Source organism: Castor canadensis, chromosome 11, assembly GCF_047511655.1.
Source record: "Castor canadensis chromosome 11, mCasCan1.hap1v2, whole genome shotgun sequence".
In the NCBI taxonomy this organism is placed as follows: Eukaryota; Metazoa; Chordata; class Mammalia; order Rodentia; family Castoridae; genus Castor; species Castor canadensis.
In genome coordinates, this window is record NC_133396.1 from 14676334 (window position 1) to 14702897 (window position 26564).

At 42.7% G+C, this 26564-nt stretch overlaps 3 protein-coding genes across 4 annotated transcripts in view; 2 read left to right on the plus strand and 1 right to left on the minus strand.

The window, feature by feature from the left end:
• Ddx42 (DEAD-box helicase 42) overlaps positions 1–15147 on the plus strand; it is a 37203-nt gene extending 22056 nt beyond the window's left edge. The window contains exons 8-18 of the mRNA XM_020185723.2: positions 1366–1485; positions 2750–2926; positions 3416–3544; positions 4179–4278; positions 4853–4900; positions 5392–5489; positions 6992–7268; positions 7980–8206; positions 9942–10052; positions 12326–12421; positions 13484–15147. Of these exons, the coding sequence (XP_020041312.1) occupies positions 1366–1485; positions 2750–2926; positions 3416–3544; positions 4179–4278; positions 4853–4900; positions 5392–5489; positions 6992–7268; positions 7980–8206; positions 9942–10052; positions 12326–12421; positions 13484–14170 (2070 nt within the window). The 3' untranslated portion in view covers positions 14171–15147. The remainder of the gene's footprint in view (positions 1–1365; positions 1486–2749; positions 2927–3415; positions 3545–4178; positions 4279–4852; positions 4901–5391; positions 5490–6991; positions 7269–7979; positions 8207–9941; positions 10053–12325; positions 12422–13483) is intronic.
• A 6-nt stretch (positions 15148–15153) lies between these two features.
• Ftsj3 (FtsJ RNA 2'-O-methyltransferase 3) lies at positions 15154–22020 on the minus strand. Of its 2 annotated transcripts, XM_020185724.2 has the most exons (21): positions 21809–22020; positions 21632–21719; positions 21342–21447; positions 20968–21014; positions 20767–20846; positions 20251–20350; positions 19962–20156; positions 19769–19884; positions 19547–19651; positions 19358–19458; positions 19078–19158; positions 18851–18991; positions 18578–18713; positions 17396–17577; positions 17169–17289; positions 16824–17092; positions 16553–16638; positions 16368–16467; positions 16009–16192; positions 15833–15927; positions 15154–15740 (listed from the first exon to the last, which is right to left on the minus strand). In XM_020185724.2, exons 2-21 carry the CDS (start codon positions 21696–21698, stop codon positions 15548–15550), a joined length of 2505 nt encoding a protein of 834 aa, XP_020041313.1. In that variant the 5' UTR covers positions 21699–21719; positions 21809–22020; the 3' UTR covers positions 15154–15547. The 2 variants fall into 2 exon arrangements, with proteins under 2 accessions (XP_020041313.1, XP_073901508.1); XM_074045407.1 differs by lacking the exons at positions 20251–20350; positions 21342–21447; positions 21632–21719; positions 21809–22020 and having other exon boundaries at positions 20968–21015.
• Positions 22021–22107: 87 nt separating this feature from the next.
• Positions 22108–26557, plus strand: Psmc5 (proteasome 26S subunit, ATPase 5). The gene is made up of 12 exons (XM_020185722.2): positions 22108–22254; positions 22776–22847; positions 24087–24156; positions 24453–24550; positions 24714–24770; positions 24843–25073; positions 25358–25484; positions 25575–25765; positions 25847–25945; positions 26027–26137; positions 26250–26336; positions 26446–26557. Exons 1-12 carry the CDS (start codon positions 22231–22233, stop codon positions 26497–26499), a joined length of 1221 nt encoding a protein of 406 aa, XP_020041311.1. The 5' UTR covers positions 22108–22230; the 3' UTR covers positions 26500–26557.
• Positions 26558–26564: the final 7 nt, after the last annotated feature.

The following is a 26564-nucleotide window of genomic DNA, read 5'->3' on the forward strand; positions in this document are numbered from 1 at the left end:
TTAATAGACGTGAACAACATACAAAGTCTTAAGAATATTTTGAAATAATGATATACGTGCTTCTCAAATTATATACAATGTACTTTTTAAAAATATAAGAAATCAGCTCCTTTTTAAAATACATGTGCACTAATTTCAGAATAGTAGTTTAAATTGTCTACCACAAAGTTTTGGGTTGATCATTGGCCATAGTGTTTTGGGTGCTGCTAGATGTTAGTTAAGTAAAGCACACAGATACAATATGACTGATCTGCTCTGGTGTGAATGACTTTCTGGCCTATGTCTGCCTTATTAGTTGATATATGATGTTTGAAAACTGTTTTCTAGGAGAGCGTTGTATGTATATATTTATACATGAATATGTGAGTTTCTACTCTCCTGTTTTCCAGGAGGTTGCCCATCCCTCAAAAAAAATGAGCCCCTGTTTGGCAATAATTAGCAACATTAGGAAAATATTGAAAGGTTACCATCGTTGGAGACAGAGTAGATTATAAGCTCCATTGTTCACTTGGGCATAGTTAGAATAGTGCTTGACAGTGGCTGGACCATTATCACTAGGAGAAAGATACTCTTTAGGCAGTGGTAGATTATCTTTGTAACTGGTAAATATAGGTCTTAGTTAGAGCTCATTTGAATTTTTCATTTATTTCAAGACTAAGTTTTGATCACGCATAGTGGTACATGCTCATAATCCCAGCTACTTAGGAGGCAAAGACAGGAGGATCATGGTTCCAACCCAGCCCAAGCAAAAATGTCAGTGAGACTGTGTCTCTAAAACAGTCCTGGGCATGGTAGTGCGTGCCTCTAACCTCAGCTACTCAAAAAGTGAAGAGAGGATCGTGGTCCAAGGCCAGCCCTTGGAAAAATGCAAGATCTTCTCTAAAAAATACTAAAAAGCAAAAGAACTGTGGGCATGGCTCAAGTTGCAGAGCACTTGGAGGCCCTGAGATCAAGCCCCAGTAACACACATACAAACACAAAGAAAATTTTGTTCTTTTTTTTTCCTACCATGTGTTCTAATATTCATGAAAAATGGCAGAAAAAGAGCATTAATGATTTTTCTCAATTCATTGAATAGTTTATTAGTTTTTTTATTCTGATGAGAAAATTAATCTTGTTTTAGGTCTTTAATCATTTAAAATCATATGACAGAATTATGTCAGGAATATTTATTGTGGAGTTTTTTTACATGTTCCTTAAACTATTTGAGGTTTTGCCTTTACAGTGTGTGCTTTTGGCCATAGACTTATGTTTTCACTTCTTCATACTCAAGCTAAAATGCTAGATCCAGGCAAGAATTGCCAAACTTCAAATGCTGTTTATGTTGAAGTACAAGTCATTCCTAGGAGTTATCTCTGTCTCTAGGTCTCTGGTGCTGCACCTCCTAGACCAGGAAGTAGTTTTGCTCATTTTGGATTTGATGAACAACTTATGCACCAGATTCGGAAATCTGAATACACACAGCCCACCCCAATACAGTGTCAGGTAAGTAAAACACAATGAAAGAAAACAAAGTAGAAAGATACTTCATATCTAGTTGACAAGCAAGTCAAAGCAGTAAAGCTGTTTAATTTACAATTGTATTGACATGAATAGACGGTACAAATACTTTCTCTTTGTCTTTCCTTTTATTAAGGGAGAGGAAAAAAAATACATGAAATCCAAGAATATTTTTGAAACTTAAAAATTAAAGGGCATTCATACATAGCAGAGCAGCTCCCTCGCTATGATCTATTGAAAGTCAGCCCTCAACACAAGGGTTTGTTTAAAACAAAATAAAAGCTAAAAGATTTAAAAAAAAAAAAAGGGGCGGGGGGCAAATGTGAATTAGTTCTCACCCAAGTTGATAAGTGACTGGAAAATGTTCTTTTGTATCTGCTAAGGACCTTGAAAATATGATCTGAAACTATATTATCGCCTAAACCTAACAAAGATTTGTAGGGACATGAAAAAACTATCCTGCCAAGATCTTTAGGGTTGGGGTGTGGCTCAAGAGGTAGAGCGCTTGCCTACCTTGTGTGAGACCTGGGTTCATTCCCCTGTGTTGGAAAAAATAACTACATCCAAGAATTGTGCATGGACAAATTTAGCACTACCAATGACTAGAATTTCTTTGTCTATGACCAGAATTTTTTCATTTATCACTAAAAATAGTAGCTTGTGTTTCCCATTCATATTTTGAGTTTATTTCTCATATGAATATGATTGTCTATTCCTTCTCACAGGGAGAACAGTTTTTAAATTTTAGCTCCTTTATAAATTGTAGTTTTTTATTTGTGCATGTCAAGCATAACAAAATCATTCATATTCTGTACATGGAAGCTGATCCATATGAAGAGAATGATGTATTTCCTATAGATTAAGAAGTTTATGAGCTTGGGCACCAGTGGCCCACGTCTGTAATACTAACTACTCATGAAGCGGTGATCAAGAGGGTTATAATTTGAGGCCAACCCGGGCAAAAAGCAAGACCTTACCTCAAAATACCCAACATAAATAATAGCTCAAGTGGTAGAGTGCCTGCCTTGCAAACGTGAGGCCTTGAGTTCAAACCCCAGTGCCAGAAAAAAAAATCTTACAGGAATGTCAGATTTTTCTCACTATTTCACAGCTAATATGCATAGCCCAGGACATTTTTGTTCACAGGAAATGAATGTCATTAATAGTCTTTTATCCTTCCCTATGAGTTGCTTCAGTTTATCTTCAGAATTGAAATTTTAGAGTAGATAAACTTTTTTTTTCCCTCCAGGGTGTACCTGTGGCATTAAGTGGCAGAGATATGATTGGCATTGCCAAAACAGGCAGTGGAAAAACTGCTGCCTTTATCTGGCCCATGTTGATTCATATAATGGATCAGAAAGAATTAGAGCCAGGCGATGGACCAATTGCAGTGATTGTGTGTCCTACTCGGGAGCTTTGCCAACAGGTATGTGCTTTGTGTAGAATGTACCTTTCCACATGGGGTAGCAAGGGACTACCCGGTCCATTGGGTAGAATGAAAAGGAAAGCCTTTTTTAAATTATAATAAAGCATAGTCAGATTTGACCATCTTAATCATACAGTTCAGGAACATTAAGCTTGTGCACATTGTTGTGTTGCCAGGAAAGTGTTACATGTTACATAGTTTCTTTGTAACCAAGTACACTTGTCTACTGTTTGGGGTGGAGGGTAGTATGGAAATGGTATTATAAGTTCACAGTGTTTTTCTCAGTATAAAGGCAATGACAGGATCAGGAAGAGAAATGAAAAAAAAAAATTCAAGGCAAGATTTTAGCCTGATTTTGTGAATAAACATGATTGAACCATCTTACAGGTTTTGATTTTCCATGATATGTTGTTCAGGAAATCCTTTGGAGTTGTGATAAAAGCATTTGTTGGGCTTTAATGTGTTAATATGTTATTAACAACTTTGTAGATCCATGCAGAATGTAAACGGTTTGGGAAAGCATATAATCTTCGCTCAGTGGCCGTGTATGGAGGAGGGAGCATGTGGGAGCAGGCCAAGGCCCTTCAAGAAGGGGCAGAGATTGTTGTGTGTACCCCAGTAAGTATATCTCATGCTTAAATGGCTTCTCAGCCTCTCTTGGTATAGAAAACATGGTTGGTTTTGAAGGGAGCTTCCCCCAAAGTGTGATAAAGCAGGATGGGGAATGACCTGATGAATGACAGTCCCTGGTTTTGGTTTAGTTATGACTGGTGACTAAAATAGCAAACCAGTAATACTGTCTGTGACATATACGATTAGCAGCTACAAGTTCCCCCCTATTTCAAATAGTTTTTCTTATGCTCTCTTAGAAAATGCATCTGTGATTGCCAAGAGCATCAAGAATCAGAAAGATATTCAAAGTGTGGTCAGTACTGTCCAGAAGAGTAGTGTAAACATTAAAACACATCAATAGGTTTTAAGTCAGGTCATTTCAGAATGCATAATAACGCATGTATATGCATTCCGACACTTGGCCAACAAAATTTAAACTATAGTTAATGTAAATGAAGAATTTGAGCTTTCAAAATTTCTCTACTCTTGGGTTTTGTAGTTCATAAAACTCAAAGCTGTCAAACCAGTATGTATTACTGTACAAGGCTAAAGAATTAGCACTTTTGCCAGGAGTACAGCATTAGAAAGTCCTTACAAATGTCTTTAATTATGCTTACTATTCACTTTGTGGCTGTCATAGGGTCGACTGATTGATCACGTGAAGAAGAAAGCTACCAATCTTCAAAGAGTATCTTACCTTGTGTTTGATGAAGCAGATCGAATGTTTGACATGGGATTTGGTATGCTTTACAGTTTCGCCTGTTCCTGTCCTCATATTAATTTTTTCTTCCATGTCTTTTTATACTTAACCAATTTTTTTCAGCATGAGAGAAACTAAAAATACTCCTACATAGGGTTAGACTGTAGAGTATAATTAAGACATTGATTATTTGTAGGAGTTTTCTTAGGAAAATTATGTTAGTCTTGACTAGGTTGAAGAAATTTGAAAGTGGTTTTATATATAGGAGGAAAATTTCCTCTGTTCTTTTATTTTTGTTCATGTGCCTTTGATTGTGAAAGTCACGGTCTGTATTCTTGGGTAGGTTAATATCAAATCATCCAAGGTCCTTTGCTTTCCTGAGCTCTTTGACTTACTCAGCTGTGTAAACTTCTAAATAACCATCTTTACTAACCATCAGCACAACTCAGCTGCATGAAGGGGAAGTTTCTTGGAATTTCATACTCAATGGATATGTTTAAGAGTTTTAAAGTTTCCTTATACCTTCTCATGAGTATTTTACTAAAATGACTTTTTCCAAGCCTGTTACTCTGTATTAGGGATTTGTAATACTAATTTTACTGTTTTTCTTCCAGAATACCAGGTTCGATCCATAGCAAGTCATGTCCGTCCTGACAGACAGAGTATGTATGAAGCAACTTTATTATAAAAACACATGCTCAGAGTAAACACTTACTTTATAAGCACTCACAGTTATGACAGCAAAAATGATTCATAGAGGGGTAAAAATGACTGGTTATTTGGAATGGACAGGACCCTAGCAGTCATCAGATATAACTGTTCATCTTTTAGATGACAAAACAAAGGCTCAGTGTGGTCCAATTTATTCAGTTTTATCAGTGGGTAAAAGAATTGCACAGTACAGATCCGCTTTGAAATCAAGAGCCTTTTCCTGAACCATTCATTTCTTGGCTGAAAATGTAATAAAAATAGAATAAAGGAAAGTCTTTTTTTTCTTTAGTGAATCAATTATTAAACCAAATTTAAAGTTCAGGTGGGTTTATGTAAAAAAAAAAAAAAACTGAGTAATACTGAATGTCAAGAAAACTTAGTGGGTTGACTCAATTAAGAAGTTTTGCACTGTTTCTTTAACAGAATTTATTTTATTTTTTAGCTCTCTTATTCAGTGCAACTTTTCGGAAAAAGATTGAAAAATTGGCCAGAGACATCCTGATTGACCCCATCCGAGTGGTGCAGGGAGATATTGGAGAGGTAACCCTAAGCAAGACTGATGGGCCCCCAGTGGGTTATTTCTCATATTATGGAGACATCCTCACTATTGAGATAAAAGATAAAATGTTTTGTTTATAGATGAGAGCAACATGTTTCAGATTTCCTTTAAAATATTTGTATATTGGGGGGTAGATGAAACAAGTTTAGCAAATTGTTGAAATTGATGGGTAGTTGATTATAATACTTGAAAAAATTCATAATAAAAGTTTTTTTTAAAAGCGTTAAAGAAACAAAAAGGTCTTAGAATACTACTAGTGAGTTGGGATGCAGACTTTTTTTTTTTTGGTGATACTGGGTTTTGAACTTAGGGCCTCACAGTTGGTGAGCAGGCACTCCACCACTGCACCAGTCCTGTTTTATGTTGGGTGTTTTCGAGATAGGATCTCAATTTTTGCCTTGGCTGGTCTCAAACAATAATCTTCCTGATCACTGCCTCCCTGAATAGCTAGGATTACAGGTGTGACCCACCAGTTACCTACACACTTTAAATAATTGTGTGAGTAGGCCTGCTCAGGGTGGAGTGGCATAAGTTGAAGGGCCTGGTGAGAATAAGTTAAGGTTTAATTCCATACCTACACATATGTCCTATATGGAAAAATTCTCTGAATTGGAATTTGGAATTCAATTAAGGCCATTTAGAGAATTTTTAAGTTATTTGCCATGGGGTTTTTTGTTGTTGGGGTTTTTTGCATTTTTAAAAATATTTTTTATACTGTGACACATAATAATTGTAAATATTTATAGTATATAGTATGACATTTCAACAGATTATATACTGTGTAATGTTACCATTTCTTTGTGTTGAGAACACTCAAAATCTCTACTGGCTATTTTGAAATAAAATGTTTCCACGTAGTTATCCAGTTTTCATTTATGAATGCGTCTGTGTTCATGTGTGAATTGTGTTTGGAACAGTGAGTGGAAAGGACCCTGAACAGGAGATTACTCCATTAGGATTACTCTAAATAGGCATATAAAAAGTATTGCTGCTGGGTGGGGGCTCATGCCTGTAATCCCAGCTACTTGGGAGGTGGAGATCGGGAAAGATGTGTGTTCTAGGTCATCCTGAGCAAAAAGTTATGACCCCATTTCAGTCATAAGCTAGGTGTGGTAGTGTGCACCTGTGACCCCAGTTATTTGGGAGGCATAAATAGGATTGCAGCCCAGGCCAAAAAAAAAAGTAAGACCTTGAAAACAAACTCCAGTACCAGCAAAAAATAAACACCGGGTATAGGATTGCAAAGTAGTATTAAGGCATACAAATTAAATTACATTGGTCTGTGTACATAGCAGGGGGAGGTGGAGAACAATATGATTTGAGATGAGCGGTAAGTTTCAAGCTGTACTTGACATGATGAAAGAGGGCCTAAAGAGAATAAGGATTTTTCAGGGTTCCTCCAGATGCAGGTAAGAAACATTGCCTGGTCCTTCAAGTGTCCTGTGTCACCATTGTCACAATTACCTGTTTTGTTTCCTTTCAGGCCAATGAAGATGTGACACAGATTGTGGAGATCCTCCATTCTGGGCCTAGTAAATGGAATTGGCTTACCCGGCGTCTGGTAGAGTTTACCTCTTCTGGGAGTGTCCTTCTGTTTGTCACTAAAAAAGCCAATGCTGAAGAGCTAGCCAATAACCTTAAGCAGGAAGGTCATAATCTTGGGCTGCTCCATGGAGACATGGATCAGAGTGAGAGAAACAAGGTCATTTCAGATTTTAAGAAAAAGGACATCCCAGTCCTAGTGGCTACAGATGTTGCAGGTAGAGTATGAATTTCATAGTAACTTTAGTATCTATGCTTTAAGGGTGCTGTCCTACTCTACAATAAGACCTATAACATCTGGGCAGTCTGATTGAACAATTCTGCTAACCTGGCTGGCTACAGCCCATGGAGCAGGAGTTCAACATGTATCTCCAGATACCAGTTTCTACCTAGTGTTTCTCTCTGTTCAAAGTATCCTCGCACCTACAGGGCTGTTGTGGAAAAAGACTATGTTCTTATTATATATCTGAATATAGTGGGGATATCAACATTGATTGGCCATACTTCACTCAAGACCAGAACAATTTTTAGAATATGATTTTGAGCTTTGTTCTGCTGAGTTTTAATAGCTACCCTTAAAAACTTGTATTTTTCTCAGAAAGGAGAGAACCTCTCAGCTATGACACATTTGATGCTAGTTTTGATTTTTTTTAAACATATCTTTTTTATGTTTAAAAAAATAAGAGGATGTGGCAGCTTGTTGGTACAAAAAATAAGTCCCTAATACTAAGCAGCCCTGCATCAAAGAATCTTTGTTGGTGACATTTATTCTAGAGGACTAGCTTATGTGCTTGCATTGAAGCTCATTAAACCCATGCACTTTGTCCAGATAAGGGAAATGTGGGTTCTTAGAGCTGGAGTATTTCTAGTTACTTTCATCTTCTGACTGCAGATAAAGAATAAAAGAATTTGATTGCTTTTTATTTCAGCACGTGGTCTGGACATTCCTTCAATCAAGACTGTCATTAACTATGACGTGGCACGAGACATTGATACCCATACTCATAGGATTGGCCGCACAGGAAGAGCGGGTGAGAAGGGTGTGGCCTATACCTTACTTACCCCCAAGGACAGCAATTTTGCTGGGGACCTTGTCCGAAACTTGGAAGGAGCCAATCAACATGTGTCTAAGGAACTCCTAGATCTGGCAATGCAGGTGAGTGGCTGGCATACTTACAGATTACTCCATATTATACCACCAAGTAAGAAATTTTACCAATCAAAGAAGGAAATAATAGAAATTTGACAAGAAAGGGGTGGGAGGAAGGTGGTTATGAGATATAGATTGGTATCTTGGGATATTAAAACTCCTCTGCTCTGTTCTCAAAAGCTGATCCTTCTTTTGTGTTAAAATCTGTCCCTGTAATTTCTGCTTTCTCACTCCAGCACACTTATAAATTTAATTTCAAGAGATGCCTATTATTCTCCCTACTCCTCTTCTCCCCTCAAAGTTTTCTCTTTTAGGAGGCTAATGTTGTGTGGTGTCTTTAAGAAAACTATTGTATAGTACTTTTTATTCTTCCCCACTCCAGTACTGGAGGTTGAACCCAGGGCCTCACACTTGGTGCTCTATCATTTGGGCCACTCTGTCAGCACTTTTTTTTTGATGGGTTTTTTTGTTGTTGATGTTGGTTTTGGTTTGTTTGTTTGTTTTTGTTTTCTTGATAGGGTCTCACAAACTATTCGCCTGGGCCTGCTTCAAACTGTGGTCCTCCTGACTAAGTAGGATTATAGGCTTGAGCAACACAAAGGCCTCTGGTTTTGTGTTGAGTATTTTCAAGATAGGGTCTCACAAACTGTTTGCCGGGGCTGGCCTTACACCGCAATCCTCCTCAACTCTGCCTCCAGAGTAACTATGATTACAGCCACTGGCACCTGACTTGTTAGTGCTTTTTCTATACAGACAGATCTCAGGTCTCTGACCACACACTGATTACCCTCTTCGAAATGTATCCCAGTTCAAAACTGAAGTATTCAACCAAATCGAACTTTGAGTCATCTTACTACATGCAGTCTCCAAATTACAAGTGGATTCGGAAAAAGTTCTAATAGTAGGAACGGTTGTCAGATTCATAGGTCAGCTGTGTTAATCTATATGTGATACAGTTGTAGTGTTGGAACCCTCATTTCTGATCCTAGGAGTAGAAGACTATACTGCAAGAATGAAGAGAATGATGCTTGTTTCCCCTTTCCTTGGTAGAGGGAGCTGCAACTAAATGAAAATTTTAACCAAGATAAATTTAGTTTGAAATCTTCTTACATTTTTTGTGCCCCAGGCTCTCTGTGCTCAGCACTTTTCCCAAACCTGCCCAAGATATTTGCATTTTTAAGACAATGTGAATAAATCAAGTTCAGTGAAAAATTTTAGGCTCTTTGGGGAAATAAAATTTTCAGTTAATATAGCTGCCAGTACTTCCTGGGAGTTTCTAGAATCGATTCTGATAAGATCACTTCACCTAGCTTTTTTCCTTCATGTCCGAACCTACTAGTTCTTTTAAAGTTTGGCTCAAAATGTTTATGTTCAATAGTATGGGTAGGTGGATTGCGAAATGGAAATAAATTTATTTTCCTCCATGAGGTTAGAAGTAACCAGTGTGACTAGTCTGCATTTGAAGCTTACTAATCACTTCCCTTGGAGACCCTGGAGAAGGAGAACAGTAAGGGAAGCCTTAGATAGCCTTTAAGCCTTCTGACAAATTTGGTGGATTACTACCCAAAGGAAGGCAGTCTGGGTTTTTTTTTTTTTAACAGTCTCTCCTTTGCCATAAAAGCATTGGCTAAAGATGAAGCAAAAAGTTTTTCCTTCCTACTTAATTTCCTCTTTGACCTTGTCCTCTTCCTCTGGCCTTCTCTACACCACTGTGCTTAACCTTGAATTGTGTTCAATGCAGAATGCCTGGTTTCGGAAATCCCGCTTCAAAGGAGGGAAAGGCAAAAAACTGAACATTGGTGGAGGAGGCTTGGGCTATAGGGAGCGGCCTGGCCTGGGCTCTGAAAATACGGTGAGTTCAGACCACAGTAGTACTCTTGAGATTGGTCCTATGTCTTAAAATGATGGTGATAGTGTTATTCTGATCCACCTATGGGTCCTAAACTCTGTCTAGCAGGGAATGTGTATTTAGTCTGTTGATTCAAGTCAGTGTTTTGATGGTTCATAACGAAACTTGCTGTTGAAGAAGTATCTGTGCATTTGTCTGACAAGGCTTGTTCAAGAAGTTAGATTTGTAGTGGTTTCTCAAAACATCCCTGGATCAATGGGACATGCAAACTGATCCCCCACCTCAGACTTGATAAATCAGAAATTCTGGATTTAAAAACAGCAGTCCATTTGTTTTTTATTTTATTTTTGGCTGTACTGGGATTTGAACTGAGGGCCTTGTGCTTTGGGCCCTTTTGCTTTAGTTATTTTTCAGATAGGGTCTCAGGCTATTTGCCTGGCACAGCTTTGGGCTATGATCCTCTTACTTGCACTTACACTTGCACTTATGTGTAGCTGGGATTACATATGTGCACCACCATTCCCAGTTTGTTTGTTGATAGGAATCTCACTAACTTTTTGCCTGAGTAGGCATCAAACTTGCAGTCTTCTCAAGTAGCTGGTGTTACAGGTATGTGCCACTGTATCTAACTTCAGCAGTCGTTTTTGTTTGTTTGTTTTTGTTTAGCATATATTAACTATAGTTTCACTGTGATATTTACAACATGCATACAGTGTACTTTGACCTAATTCATCCCATTTATGTTACTCTTCTTTAAAGAAGTCTATTTTTAAAAAGCCCTCCAACACTGAGCTAGAGCCTGCTGCTTGGGGAACTTTAGCTCTGTCTTGTCACTAAACTCAGAAATATCCCTTCATGCTGGGAAATTTTATCTGAGAGAGGTGGAACTGCTTTTTCTTACAATTCACGTAACTAAAAGCACCCCTTCACTGGCTTCTTTACTGCCTGTTGCTGGGCTCAGTGATTCCTACGTCAGGGAACAAAGCTACCAGTATACTTTTCTGGAACATTGTAGGTAACTTGGAGTCTTTGGTGGGTATATACAATGTTCCCACATTACAGTAATGATGGTGATGCAGATGACAGTGAAAGAGGCAATAATATTGAGCATTTTATATGTGCAAGGGCCATTCCAAATATTAACTCATTCTTTTTGAAATTGTTACAGTTTTATTAAATATCATTGTATGTCTGAGTTAATATAGATAAATAATTTAAGGTGAGGACATTATAAATAATTCTTAATGTTCCCATAGTGTTAAAACTTTGTGAAAACAATTTGAAATTCCAAAATATCTTTGAAAAGATTGATAAATTACTAAGTTTAATTCTACTATTGATAATCCATTTTGAAAATGTATTGCTTTTAGTTTTGGGATCACATTGGGTTTATTACCACTTAAAAAAATACCAAGTAAAAAATTTCTATAAGAAAATATCAGTAATATACAATGCTTCAGATAAAAAGAAGAGTAAAATACAGGCTCAGATTAAAACTAAACAAGAGGTTTGACTCAACATGGGGAACTGCAAAAGTTAAATAAAAGCTCAAATTTTATTACAATAATGTATAAAAAGATGCAAGATGTTTTTTGGTGAGATCAGGGTTTGAACTCAGGGTTCGGTGCTTACTAAGCAGGTAAGCAGGAACTCTCAAAAAGCCCTGTGTTCAAACCCCAGTCCCACCAAAAAAAAAAAAAAGCTTATATACATGAATTTAAGTAAAATTGAAGATTAAGATGTCCGCATCAATAATACTAACATTTAGTGTTGATGTGACTAATTTTTTTCATGTGGCTTCAGTAGATTCAGAATATTTTAATAGATTATTTGTAATAAGCTATAATAATATCAAATAATTATATAATAAATCATATTAAGAGTAAATACTATAATTTTCTGATTTTATTACTAGGAATTCAGTTAAACATAAATTTGTGTTTTAAACTAAGTCAATCTTTAACCCAAAATCTAAGTACAGATAATAAAACTGAAGTGCTTAAAGTTACACACTGGTAAATATGTATAACACATTAATTTTCTTGGACATAATCTGACAGCATTTCCAATTATTAGATTTAACTCCCGAGATTAGAATTTGGTACAAACATTTTTAAATGACACTTCCATTATTGCATCTTTACAAGAATAAGTAAGTTTCTAAAAGATACTCAGTTCCTATTGTAGCTCTGCCTTGAGAGTTTTCAGAATGAAGCCCAGTCTATGCAGTTGCTTTCCAACTTGTTTTCCTTCCTTATGGATCTGTTTATTTTTAGGACCGAGGAAATAATGTAATGAGCAATTACGAGGCTTACAAGCCCTCCACAGGAGCCATGGGAGATCGCCTGACAGCAATGAAAGCAGCTTTTCAGGTCTGAAATAAGCATTTCATTTAAAAAACTGTTAACTCCTGGGCAGTGAGGGAAGGGGGCCTTCCTGAGCTGGTAGTTGGGCTTCTAGGCTTCATGCTAGATTTTGGGCTTTCTCATTGCTTGGAATTCACATATAAACTTAACAGTTTGCCTGGAAATGCAAGTACAGAGGTATAGAAACCCTTGTTCTAGTCATCTGTTATCAGTCACAGCCACAGCCTGGGACTGCTGTATTTAGCAGAATGTGTCCATCAATGTCACTACATTCTTTGGTATTGCCTGTCCCCAAAGCTATTACATTTTGATTGAGAGTAATTGCCATCTTTTTGGCTAAGATTGGTTTGATTCTGTAGCTTTTATGAACTCTGAACCTATCTTTTTTCCACACTTGCCTAGGTGACATCTAATTAACTAGCTGGGCCTTAATTTACATTTCATCTGTCTCCAGACTGATGGTTCCAAGATTTTATTTTTCACTAATAGAGGAACTCAGAAATTGTTTTGAAATTTAGTATTTATTTTTCAGATTTGAGAAAGATGATAGTGTAGTAACACCCCAGCAAAGTCTGCTGAAGTTAAATATATTTAGAGACTACATCATAATAGCCTTTTATCAATTCAAGTTAGGTTTTGCTGTCAAACTTTTTTTTTTTCGAGACAGGGTCTTGCTATCTGTACTTCTTTGTATTCCAGTGCTGGGGATTGAACCCATGGTAGGCAAGCACTCTTACTACTGAGCTAGACCCCCACCCCATTACTATAAAATTTTTTAAAACATTTGTAGTTTTCCTAACTTTTTGGATTTTTAAATTGTAATTAACAGATTACAGACTGTAAACATGTTTTTAATTGCTGTGCATTAAATTTCAGTACACTGGGGTCCATCTCTGAGTTTTCCTTTATAGTACAAGAATAAAAAGGCCTGTGCTGTGGGGCCATTGGATATTAGTCACAGTGCAAAGATAGAATAGCTAGTCTTTGTATACTTTATTGCTGCCAAGCTTATGTACACTCAGATTTCTTGAACTTACTATTGTACTCATGGTGGTTTCTTTCTTTCAGTCACAGTACAAGAGTCACTTTGTTGCAGCCAGCTTAAGTAATCAGAAGGCTGGAAGCTCTGCTGCTGGGGCAAGTGGATGGACTAGTGCAGGGAGCTTGAATTCTGTTCCAGCTAATTCAGCACAACAGGGTCACAACAGTCCTGACAGCCCCATCGCCAGCACCACCAAGAGCATTCCAGGTTTTAGCAATACTGGGAACGTCAGTAGCGCCCCAGTGACCTACCCTTCTGTTGGAGCCCAGGGAGTCAACAACACAGCTTCAGGGAATAACAGCCGAGAAGGGATTGGGGGTAGCAATGGGAAAAGAGAAAGATACACTGAGAACCGGGGTGGTGGCCGTCATAGTCATGGAGAAAGTGGCAATCGGCATGGCGATCTCCCACGTCATGGAGATGGTGGTCGCCATGGAGATGGATATCGTTACCCAGAAGGCAGCAGTAGCCGTCATACTGATGGCCATCGGCATGGAGAGAACAGGCATGGAGGAAGTGCAGGTCGGCATGGTGAGAGCCGGAGTGCAAATGACGGTCGGAATGGGGAAAGCAGGAAAGAAGGTTGTAATCGTGAAGCCAAGATGGACCCCAAAGTGGACAGCAGCAAGATGGACAGCAAGACAGATAAGACAGCTGATGGTTTTGCTGTCCCAGAGCCACCCAAACGCAAAAAAAGCCGATGGGACAGTTAGAGGGTATGTGCTACAGTGTGAAATCAGTTGTCTTTAATTTTATTTTTAGAAAGATTTTGGTAACTAGGTGTCTCAGGGCTGGGTTGGGGTCCAAGGTATAAGGACCCCCTGCTCCTAGCAAGAACCAGAGCATGGAGATAAGGCCTTCCTGCATCTGAATAATTGTTCAGATGTTTTCTTAGGAAGCTTCTGCTGGCTCTGGGTGAGTGGAAGGTACTTTGGGAGAAGGGGCCTTATATGGGGCGCAAAACTCACTCTAGGTTTATATTATAAGTAGCTTATATTTTTTACTAAAATACCACCTTATAAACATCTACAAATTGAATTGTTTTTTTCTTGTTTGGCAAGGCAGTCCCCCTTTAGGAGTCAGCTTCTGCAAACCCAGTCCATAGAGCTGTTAGGAATATTTGGGAAGCAATTTGGTGCTTTCACACATTTGAAGGGAAGGGAGGTCCGAACTCTCAGGTTCCCTAGCCAGGTTTGTATCCAGCCCTGAGACATGTAGAAGAAATTGCCTTCCAGACCACAGGCTTTGAAATTCCCAGGGATAGTGTGATTGAAGGGAACTAAAGACCCTGTCAAGAGTTTCAGGATTGTTCCAGGTCTGAGGTATTGTTAAATTTAAAATTTAAAAACAAAAAACCCAAGTTTTCAAAGTGTCTATTTCATTGTATTTTTTTTTTAACTTGCCTCAATGGTAGAAGTCTTTTGCTGAAATGATTTTGATGATTTTTGTTCTATCTTGTTTATAAAAGGAAAAGAAATATACAAACTTTGAATTTTGTGACTTTGTGAAGGTTTCTTTAAGATGTGCATTCCTCTCTGCTTGCTCTCTAGTAAATGTTTTACTGCTGGGACCTGCGGACTCTTTGTCATTTCTGCCTTATCATAGTTGGTATGTTACGATTTCAAACGGTGTAGCACAAAAGTGGTATGAAATGTGGGGAAGTGCTTCTTTATTAAACTGTCAGAAAAGACATCTCTTCTATCATATTTGTTTTATTCAGTTAATAATGGAATAGAATGACACCACATGCCCTGTAATAGGCTACAACAAGCACCACCCAACATAAAGGTTTAAAAAGAGATTTGACTGTTCTCATCCAGCACCCTAAGTTCTTCATGGAAGGTTGGGGAGGGGTCGGTCAGTACAGTAAGACAGTTCCTCAGATCTTTTCTGGGGAACTGTCCTTCAGGCAGAGGACGTCCTCTTGCTATTTAGGACCGTTGTGGAATCAGAAAGACCCACCAGCTCCCTGGGAACTGTCTTCTCAGCTGTGATGTGAGCAAGAGCAGGGCTGGTACCAAGGAGGCCAGTGAACTACTCTCCCTCCAAGTCTTTGGTCTTCTCACTTCTCACAGGCACAGGAGCTCTGCCTACTTCCTCTTGTTTTTTTTCTTTCGGTCCTTACGTTGTTGTGCTCTCTGGTCCTTCTTCATCCTGGAGTCTACCACTTTGAAATGACCTCTGACTCCAGCTGGCCGCCGCACTTTGCGGCCCACACCTTTTTTGGCTACAACATAGGTGACTTGGCGTTTCTCCTTGCCAAGCCCAGCCTTCCTGTACAGACTGTAAAAGGAAGAAAGAACACAGGTTAAAGGCCTGCGTGCTGAAGCTGTTTCTAACCTTGTGTGCCTTTGTGGGTGTTCTCCCTCAATTACCTTCGCAGCTGTGCCACCTTCTCTCGTTCTGAGATGTCCACTGTATTCACCACTGCTTCAGCCTTCTTCTTAGTCTGTTCCAGCTTCTTCAGCATCTGGGAGGGAAGCTCCGTCAGGTGACCTCTTTCCCATCCCTACCCCACACATGCCTAACCTCAGGCAACCTCACCACCTACCCTCCGTTTCTTTCTAGCTTTGGCCTCAGCCACTTTCTTAATGGGTCGTGCATTGATTTCCCGCCAGCGTTTCCGATAATACTCCACTTCCTTCTTGTCAACAGGCAATTGCCGTATCCGGTGCTGCTTCTCTTCCTGCACAAACCACTCTGGAAGCTCCCCCTCATCTTCATTAAATGCATACCTGGGTGGGGAGGACACCAGTGTAACAACCAACCACTCCAAACTTCTTTCTTTTTTGCAACACTGGGGTTTGAACTCTCATACTTGCTAGGCAGGCACTCTTATTGCTTGAGCCAATCTACCAGCCCCCACTCCAAGCTTCTTAAAGAAGAAATCACCAACTTAACCCCCCTTACCGATTAAAGGAGTTATCTATCAGGTCTCTCTCGGCCTTTTTGGAAGAAGCAATAACTGCACCTAGAGCAAGGCCTTCAGGGTCCAGAATCCGACGTTTTGCTAGAGGGAAGGACAAGTCAAAGCCTAATTCCCAACACTGAAACTTCCATTGGTCTCTTCCTTCCACTGTCCACAGAGCTCTCACCTGGGTCCTCAATAGGCACCACCTCAAACCCATCATCATTTGACTTAGTTCCACGGCTTCGCTTCTTACCACAGGATGGCTTCCAGCTGTGAAAGAAGGCAGGCATATGAGTGAATATTCTACTCTATCTCACCTCAATTCTGGTTCCTATTTAACTACTTAAGGAACTGCCAGAAGTTTCTACAGCCAAGGTTGAGAAACCCCCCACCTTAGGGAAATGGTTCAAACCACTGCTTCCTCTTCATCATTCTCATCAGCTGCACACACTCACCTTTCTTCATCCTCACTGCTACTATCACTGTCTGAGCTGTCATCTCTGTCTTCCCTTTTGGGGCCAATGGCAGCTTGTGTCCCCATAGGGGCCTCATCCTGGCCCTGGGGAGACTCTGACTTCAAACTGGAAGGTGGTTGTGGTGGTGATGGTGGCAGTGGTGGTGCTGTTGGCTGCTGCTGCTCCTTCTGACGGTTCTTGTACAACAGCTGGGCCTGACTGATCTCCAGGGCCTCGTCAGCATCATCTTCAATCCCACTGAAGCCATCCTGTGGTGAGGGAATCTCAGCTGTCCTCCCAGGGAATGCCAGTAATCTGATCAGTCCTGCCCTAGTCTCCTCTTACCTTTGAGAACCACAGACTGGCTTGTTCTTCCTGCAGCACTGCTTTTTCCTCCAGTGGTACCAGCAGTGGATTCTCTTCCCCCTCCTCTTCTTTTTCATCTTCTACTTGAGCAAACTGCACACTGTAGAACCAAAGCAAAACTGGGAGAGGCTCAAGGGCTTTAGCTCTCAGTACCCATCTCTGGTAATACCCACAATGACTCCGCCTCTCCCCCACACACCCCTTACCATTTTTGGTCCTTTAAACCCTGATGTCCCATGACTCCGGCCAGCTCCTCTGGATCCAGGTCACTGTCCAGAGAAGTATCGTCATCCTCCTCAGCATCCGACACATAGATGTCATCCCTTGGCAGATCAGACAGAAATGTGTCTGCAGCACTCATGTCTCCTTGGGTTACTTTCTCTAACAACTGAAGTTTTAACAGAAACAGAGACAAAGAACTTAAAGGAAATGCACTGCTTTTTCCCATGCCCAATTCACTTATTCTCAACAAATATTACCTCCTCCTACAGACAGAGCAGTTACGACTCAGGGAAATGACTGGTCTATGTACATCCTACTGTAGGCCAGGGCACTGATCTGTCCGTCCCACTAGTTGTTTAAAAGTCACTCTCAAAAAGAATCAGAATCACGTGAGAATACCATACTGCGATAGTCCACTGAATAAAGCAGCCCAGACAACATACATCTAACAACTGATCCCCCTTCAACCACTCTTAGGATATCAAGCACAGCTACTATTTGAGTGTTTATCACAATATACCAGAGACTGTACCTAACCATCATTTTAAATTTCCCATGAAAACCCTAATGGTAAGTCTATTACTGTTTTACTAATAAGAAAACCAGCAGAGAGGGAAAGTGGTAAGTCAGAGTCACACAACGCCTAGCTTGGACTGAAGCCTGAGTCTGTCTGCTCTATTGCCTCCTATGTAACAAAGATGACCTAGCAATGACATCTCCACAGTAGAACCACAAAGCTCATTTTGCTTGTGATACTGCTGTTCTCAGGAAAAGAATGTTCTTTGGTATTCAACACACAGGAGCCTAATGTGAGATGGTAACTGAAGAACAGTGTACTGAGGACATTCTACCCACACCAGGTAACCCAGAGTAACCCAGGTCCCTGGTGCATCTTCCATATCCTGAACTCAGTCCAAATATTCTAGTTTTACAAGAATAAGCCTATTATCACACTTTAAAAATTTTCCCAATTCCATCATATTAAGTGTATGTCCCTTTTTTGATCTTTTAAGTCACAGGCCTCTACATTACCCAGTCTCCCTCATGCTAAGTCATTTTATGAGTGAATACACCAACTAAACCCTCTGATCATTCAGCACACAATCCAATGCCCCCTACCTCCAGATAGCCCAAAGTGATCTTGTCTTCTCAATCTGTACCCTCACCTGGTGACCTTGGATGGCCCGCAAGGAAAACATGCCAGTTTCCCCCTCATCGGCGATGGAAACCCCGGGTAGATCCATCTTTAGCTCTACACGCTCTCGCTGCTTCCTCTGCTCGCGCAGCAGCTTTTTTTTCTTCCTGAAAGGATGGGGTTGAGTGATTCAACCTGATCAGTTCTTAAGACTCCCTATCCGTGCCTTTCATTCTCTTTTCCCATCGCATACTTAGGAATTCTGCACTGGGGGTTCCCCAAACTTCTCCCCAGCTCCCCTTACCTCTTTAGTTCTGCTACCTCCTCGGCCTTCATTTCTGCTAGGGTCTGGTTCAGCTGTTCCTCCTCCTCTTCCTCCTTAGAGGGCTGTCTTGTCCCAGCTGCTGATACCTCATCACCCTCTTCTTCCTCTCCCGAGCTAAGACTGGACAAAACAATCCAGTAAGCTATCTTCTCAGACACTTCCTCCAACACCCAGTCTCACCTACCCTGGTTTACTTTGCTCTTCACCTGATGTCCAGTGCCTTTGCTTGCTCTTTCAGCTTTTTGGCCATATATCGCCGAAGCTTTGTTCTCCAGTTCAGTAGGGACCTGCCCCAGAAATACAATTACTGACCTTACCATCTCTATCTTTGTTCCTGTCTGCGCTATTTTCAGCCCCAAATTTCAGTCTTCAACCACAAATCTCTAGTCCAACAGAATTTTGATTTCCAGAGATCCAGCATCACCACCTTCAAGGCCTTTCCCTGTCTTCAGGGCTCCTGGCCTTTACACCCACTCCACTGCATACCTGAGCTCCTTGCGCCCCAGTACTTTAATGTCCTGACAACATGCCCTTACGTCTTCAGTGGTAGCTGGATGTTGTGCCAACTCTACATCATCTATTGAGATCTATTTGAGAGGAAAAGGAATCAGGGAAGATCCTTAGGTCCTTTTTCTGGGTGGGACTCCCTTACATTCCTCAAGTCTGTGTACTCACTTCGCTGGCCTTAGAGAGGAAGTCAACAGGGTTGGCAGCTCGCAGGAAGTCAGTGACTGAGGTTCGGTGATAGAGAGTAAGGTCACCCTCAGCATATCCTTCAGCCTTAGGCAGGGAAATAAAGGCAGTTGGACAATCTCTTCTGGGGTATTTGAAGGATCCACGGGGCCCAGCCTCCCCAGAGTTTCAGGATCCAAGGGTAGTTCCATTCCCTAAACATACCTTGGGCTTTTTCTTAGTCACCAACTCAGAAACAGTCTTAGCCTGAACTTCAACCTCCTTAAAGGCAAACTTAGGATCAAAGAATTTACTATCAACCTTGTCAGGAGCCAGGAATCCTAAAATGACAAGACATATTTAGAAGTGTGCTTTGGTAATTAAGAGGCTGAGTCAAGAAAAACAAAGTAATGCCTACCCTGGCAAACTACAAAGATTTCTGCTGATTCATGGCGAGAGGCTTGGGGCTTGGTGGCCTGGACACGGTGGAACAGCTGCTGAAAGATCCATAGCAGGGGCTGATAGTCACGAGAACGGAAAACCTTTGTGATGAAGCAGCCACCACGGGCCAAAAAATCACAAGCCAAACGCAGAGCCATCAGTGTCAAGTGGGCTGCGGGACAGAGACAATCAGTGAAGACCTCTGCAGCCTGAGGGAATGTCACCTCCACTCTCACCCTCACCTCCAAGCCCCATATTGCCTGAACCTTGTGAGTAAGCATCATGAATCCAGCTAGCCCCAACGTTAGGGGCCCCATCATTGAGTACAACATCAACCTTCCAAGTCTTTAGCTCCTTCCTCAGGGCCTAATGAGAAGGAAATGGGATTATGGCAACAGAAACACAGAAACGACTAAGAATAAAGTCCCTGGTTCAGTCATTTGTCCATCCAGTCACTTGTTGAGTGCCCAGGATGGGCCACATGCTAAGCTAGAATATAATAGGCAACAAAATAAATAAATCTCTGTCTACACAGGCTTTCTGTGTAATAATGAATCCAATGGAAAGGACTTCACTGAAGATCTCTATCCTTCTCTCAAGTTCAAACACCATCTCGGACTCTAAGTAAAGTTGGGGTGGTCACCAAGACTGTCATGAGCCTTGTCATACAGATGTTGTGCGTGCATTTATTTAAAGCATAGTCAATAGAAAAGTTTTGCCAGTGATTTGGGAAGTATGAATGTTTACGTAAATAGGGTCAGGAGGAAAGAAATTCCCATTACCTGCCTACAGCGTTCTGTTGTGATGTCTTCCTGGAGAGTCACTACATTGGGGAGAGGCTTGATTGGAACCAAGTCCACTCCTGGAAGAAATAAGGTCAGAATACTCTAAGGCCTGCCTCAAACAGGGAGGAGGGGAATAAAGGACAAGTTAGTACAATTTAGTACACCCCTAAAATACCCAGAGAACCACCTGACACTCACCCACAATAAGACTGGATACAGGCATAAACTTGGCAGCCACCTGAAGCCTATGAAAGGAATAGAGATTAAAATACCTAGAGTGTCTCCTCACGTTTGGCAATGTGATCTCTCGCTTCTGCTATTCGGGGCACCTGTCAAGTGTGGCAGCCAGAACAAGTCATAATGTACCCATTCCAAGCCTTTTCTCCACAATCGAGAAGGAAACCGGCCTCGGTGATTTAAGGGAGACCAACGTGCTCAGAAATGTATCCTTTTAAGACTGTAATGGGGACAGGGAGAGATTCCAAAAGCCATCCTCCGCTAGCAACTCTTAAGCTATCCAGACACAGGGAGCTGACTATCAATCAGTAAGAGCAACTCGTGCCCAGTATTACCATCCTCCTGGCGCAGCACACAGGTCCAGCAAGGCTCGGGCTTTCTGCAGGAACTGAAAACGGCGATTGAGTTGGATCAGCTTGAAAGCAGAGCGGGAACGGTAACCTGAGCGGTGAAGATGGCGGGGAGGCACAAAACAATGACGTCCTCGGGGTGCTTCCCCAGCAGACGTCTCCAGCCTCACAACCCACCACCCCTTCTGCGGAAAAGGAACCCAGTATTGGGAAAGCAAAAGCAAAACGGACCAAAATTGTTCCGTCGTTTGCTCTCAGCGCGAACCCTGACTCACCGGTCTCCTTGGCCAAGTGATAGAATTTGTCCCGCCGGCTCTTGCCCACTTTGCCCTTCTTGCCCATGGTGGGGGGATGTCACTCAGCCTGAGGAAAAAGTAAAACTTGGGACCATATGTTCCGAGCGCTAGAAGCCGCTTCGGTACCCCACTCTGCGGCTGGGGCCACACACTCACCTCCACCCAGCACGGTTTTCACTACACTTGGAGCCGCACATGTAGACGGCGAGCGTACTTCCGCTTCCGCTTGCGTCTCCTGCGTGCTTGGCACCAAGATTTCCGCCATCTTGAGCGTGGCCATAAATGTCTCTGTCCCCAGATTTTAGAAGTTGCAAATTGAGAATAAAAGGCAGATTACAAGAACTAAGAACCTAACTCCTAGGAGGCAACAATCAGGCATTCTACTATCTCTGCATTCCCTCTCAAAGCTCCTGACCTGGAGTCGGCGCCCTCCCATCATGGCCACTGTTATTTATGTTTGACTCGCCGTACACTCCGCCCATTGACCTGGAACTCTTCTCTGCCGGGTCCCAGGCCCCGCTTCCGCGCCTGCGCGCTAAGGCGGTTTCCATGCCGGAGGTCTCCGCTGAAAAAGGAAGATGGCGCTTGACGGGCCCGAGCAGGTATGGCGGCGGCGGCGGGGGCAGCTGGGCAGAGACCTGGGATGGGGGGCGCGGAGCGGGCGTGAAGCGAGGTGGGAAGTGGGCCTCCGCGAGAGAGTCGGGTGGTTCTGGGATCAGTGGACCCGTCCGGACTGGGCGGAGGCTGCGGCTGGATCTGCTGTGTCAGTGCCGCCCCCGGCGAGCCGGGCAGGGCTGGGTAGAAGCCGAGTGAAAGGGGCCCTGGCACCCGAGACAGGGCGTGCTGGCTGGGTCTGTAGGGCGCTTGCCACTGTGCAGAGCGTCCCGTGTTTATGGGCTCTTGATCCTCCTAAAAGTCTTAGGAGGTAGGCGGTATTTGCATCCTTTTATTTTAGTCTTGGGGAAATGGAGGGGTCAAAAGTGAGAGGAGTGATTTGAACCCAGATCTTTTTACCACACAAAGCTGCTTGGGGGTGAAAGCCTGATGGTGAAGTGCCCTGGAAGTGGCTTTACCCCCTTCAGTGTTTCCGTCTCTTGTTTAATAATTAACACTGTGTCTTCAGATGGAGCTGGAAGAAGGGAAGGCAGGCAGCGGACTCCGCCAATATTATCTGTCCAAGATTGAGGAACTCCAGGTGAGGACAGACTGAGGATTGATGGAAGCCATTTCTACAAACCCATATAATTCCATTGGGAGCACAGTAGAAGAAACTATTGCTATTTTGTTTCTTTTTAGTTTTTAGGAAAGTGCTTGTCAGAAGTAACAAACAATATAATGTATATAAACAGTTTCTTGTATCCCTTAAGGCCCACCCCTTTGAGGACAGTAGCATTCAGCTTGTTATTCATCTTCCAGCATCAAATTTTAATAGAAAAAGTACCACAAGCCACGGTTGTGTGTCTGTAATCCCAGCATTCAAGAGGGTGAGGCAGGACAATCTTGCGTTGAAGGCCAGCCTGGGCTACATAGCAAGACTGTCTCAAAAAGTAAAAACATAAGGTGCCACTAGCCCAAGATCATAGCCCTTTGGAAGAAGTGTGAATGCAGTGGTTTCTTCATAACAGGGAAGGCAGAGGCCTAGATGAGATTTGTCAGAAAGGGGTTGGGCTGGGTGAAATGAGGCCTGAGGACAGCATTGAGGAATTTGGGCAATGCTGATAATGGTGGCCAATGCTGAGTCCTAAGAATTGGACCACCCAGTGCTCTAGCTTAAAGAGCTAAACCACAGAACTAAGAAAAATGAAGTGCCATGAGGGAAAGCCACAAGGGAGATTTCAGAACTCCAGGTGCATTTGCAGGTATTATATTTAATGTACCATTTTTGAGTGCTTCTATATCTGATTTTATTTATCTCAGTCCTGAAATGTAGCAGGGTAGTGATGCTGTGCCCATGTGCAGTTCGGTAACTGATCTATTAAATGTCTTGCTTTACTTTTTTTTGAGACAGTCTTGCTATGTACAACAGTGTTCTTGGATGTGTTGATCCTCCCTCCAGCCTCAGCCTTCCCAGTGCTGGGATTTCAGGAGTGAGACACCATGCTCAGCTTTAGGTTTCTCACCTAAAATCTTTCCACTATACCATGTTGCTTTTCTGTAAGAAAGTCACTACAAGAGCCAGCTATAATATTCCTCCGTTAGATTCTATTATTCCTGGACCAAAATTGGACACAAAGTCTTTTGTGTGGCTGCGTTAGGCTCCTGAGGGACTCTTGGAGGACAGGAAAGGGTCATTAGGATCCTAGTGGAGAACCTGATACAACGAGCAGATGCCCTGGTACTCTTCCTACACCTCACACCTGCCTGTGAGCGTCTTGCCTAAGGTACTGCTCCTACTGTATATTGAGTAGTGGAATTTGTCTATTGTCCTCCACAGCTGATTGTAAATGATAAGAGCCAAAACCTCCGGCGGCTACAGGCGCAGAGGAACGAGCTAAATGCAAAAGGTGAGGGGGAGAAGGTGGGAAGCTGTGTGTGGCTGCTCCTGGTCCCCCTGACCTGCGGTCTCGTCATCTCCTCCCAGTCCACAGTTACCTTCCCACTGTCTTTATGTAGTTGGTTCCCATGCACAGCTCACCAGCTTCGGTGTAACCTGTTCAAGACACAAACTTTGACCTGTGTGAGGGAGACCTTCCCTTCCAAATTTCATCACAATAGTGCCGGTGCATGCAAGTTGAATAAGTGCCAGAGAGGGGATCTGAAAGGAGATGTTAGGTGTCCACTGTGTCTGTTTGCCCACTAGTTCGCTTGCTGCGGGAGGAGCTGCAGCTGCTGCAGGAGCAGGGCTCCTACGTGGGGGAAGTAGTCCGGGCCATGGATAAGAAGAAAGTGCTGGTCAAGGTAAAAGCAGCGTTAACTCCAGGGACAGCCTGTCATCCACTACATTTCCTCCTCAGGAAAACTGGGTTCTGTCATGTTATTCTGTGACTCCCATGGGTCTTCCTGGTTGGGGGTTGGTGGTTTGGTGGCTGGCAGGGAAGGTCATGAGCCCTTGTTTCTCCAGGTCCATCCCGAGGGCAAGTTTGTCGTAGATGTGGACAAGAACATTGACATCAATGATGTGAGTACAGCATGTAAGGTGGGGGTGGGGTCCATTCTTTGCACACTACTTCCTAAAACTCCCTTCATCCAGGTGACACCCAATTGCCGGGTGGCTCTAAGAAACGACAGCTACACTCTGCATAAGATCCTACCCAACAAGGTGGACCCCCTGGTGTCACTGATGATGGTGGAGAAGGTGCCAGACTCAACTTATGAGATGATTGGTGGGCTGGACAAGCAGATCAAGGAGATTAAAGAAGTGATTGAGCTGCCTGTGAAGCACCCTGAGCTCTTTGAGGCTCTGGGCATTGCACAGCCCAAGGTGAGGAACAGGCTTCTTTGAGGAACAGGAGGGGGGTTCTGGCGGGGACAGTGAAGTGCAGCGCACAAGGCTGTACCTGTTTGAGCTGCCCTCTCTGATGAAGAGTAACTGAGGGAGACGCGCTTCCAGGGACTAAGTTAGTGTGCACATAAGCTCCACAAGGGACCCTGGTGTTTTGTTTTGTTTCATGCATCCTTAACTTCTAGCACAGAGCCAACACTCATTAAGTGTTCCCTGAATGAAATGAGGCTGGCTTTCTGTCCTGAGTCTGCTGTTTTCCCTAGGGAGTGCTGTTGTATGGACCCCCAGGCACCGGGAAGACGTTGCTGGCCCGGGCTGTGGCTCATCATACAGACTGTACCTTTATTCGTGTCTCTGGCTCTGAATTGGTACAGAAATTCATCGGGGAAGGTAATCCTGGCTAAGAACATGAGAACCCAGGTGGAAGGGTGGTAGGTTGGATGCTCATTAGCTCCTAATGCCAGCTTGGCCCCTGCACAGGGGCAAGAATGGTGAGGGAGCTGTTTGTCATGGCACGAGAACATGCTCCATCCATCATCTTTATGGATGAAATCGACTCCATTGGTTCCTCACGGCTGGAGGGGGGTTCTGGCGGGGACAGTGAAGTGCAGCGCACAATGCTGGAGCTTCTCAACCAGCTGGATGGCTTTGAGGCCACCAAGAACATCAAGGTGAGGGGTGCAGGCCAAGGGAAGGCCTGGGGCAACATGCAGGCCAAGGAGGAGCTGATACCACACACTTTCTCTGCTCAGGTTATCATGGCTACTAATAGGATTGATATCCTGGACTCTGCCCTGCTTCGCCCAGGACGCATCGACAGAAAAATTGAATTCCCACCCCCCAATGAGGAGGTCTGTAATGGCTGGTGCTAGGAGTGGCTCTGTCTGTGGGGGTGGACACAGGGCTCAGAGCATTTCCTCTCCCATCTCAAGGCCCGGCTGGACATTTTGAAGATCCACTCTCGGAAAATGAACCTGACCCGGGGGATCAACCTGAGAAAAATTGCTGAGCTGATGCCAGGAGCATCAGGGGCTGAAGTAAAGGTAATTGGAGTCTTGGGGAAACAGAACAGTGGCAGGAAGTGGGTTTCAACAAGGGCTAACTCAGGGCTGAGGGGGCACAGCAGCAGGACCTCAGCTTCCTTTTCCTGCTCAGGGTGTGTGCACAGAGGCTGGCATGTATGCCCTGCGGGAACGGCGTGTCCATGTCACCCAGGAGGACTTTGAGATGGCAGTAGCCAAGGTATGTGCCTCTACCTGTCTGCCTTTGCAGAGCGTGGCTGTGGAGCACGGGCTAAGCTTGTGTTCACACAGTTCCTAACTTTGCACTCACATGCTCTTTTTCTCTCCAGGTCATGCAGAAGGATAGTGAGAAAAACATGTCAATTAAGAAACTGTGGAAGTGAAGGAATGTCTTTTGTATGGACTCCTAAAATAAAGGTCTGTGGGACAAGCCCTCTAGAACTGTCTG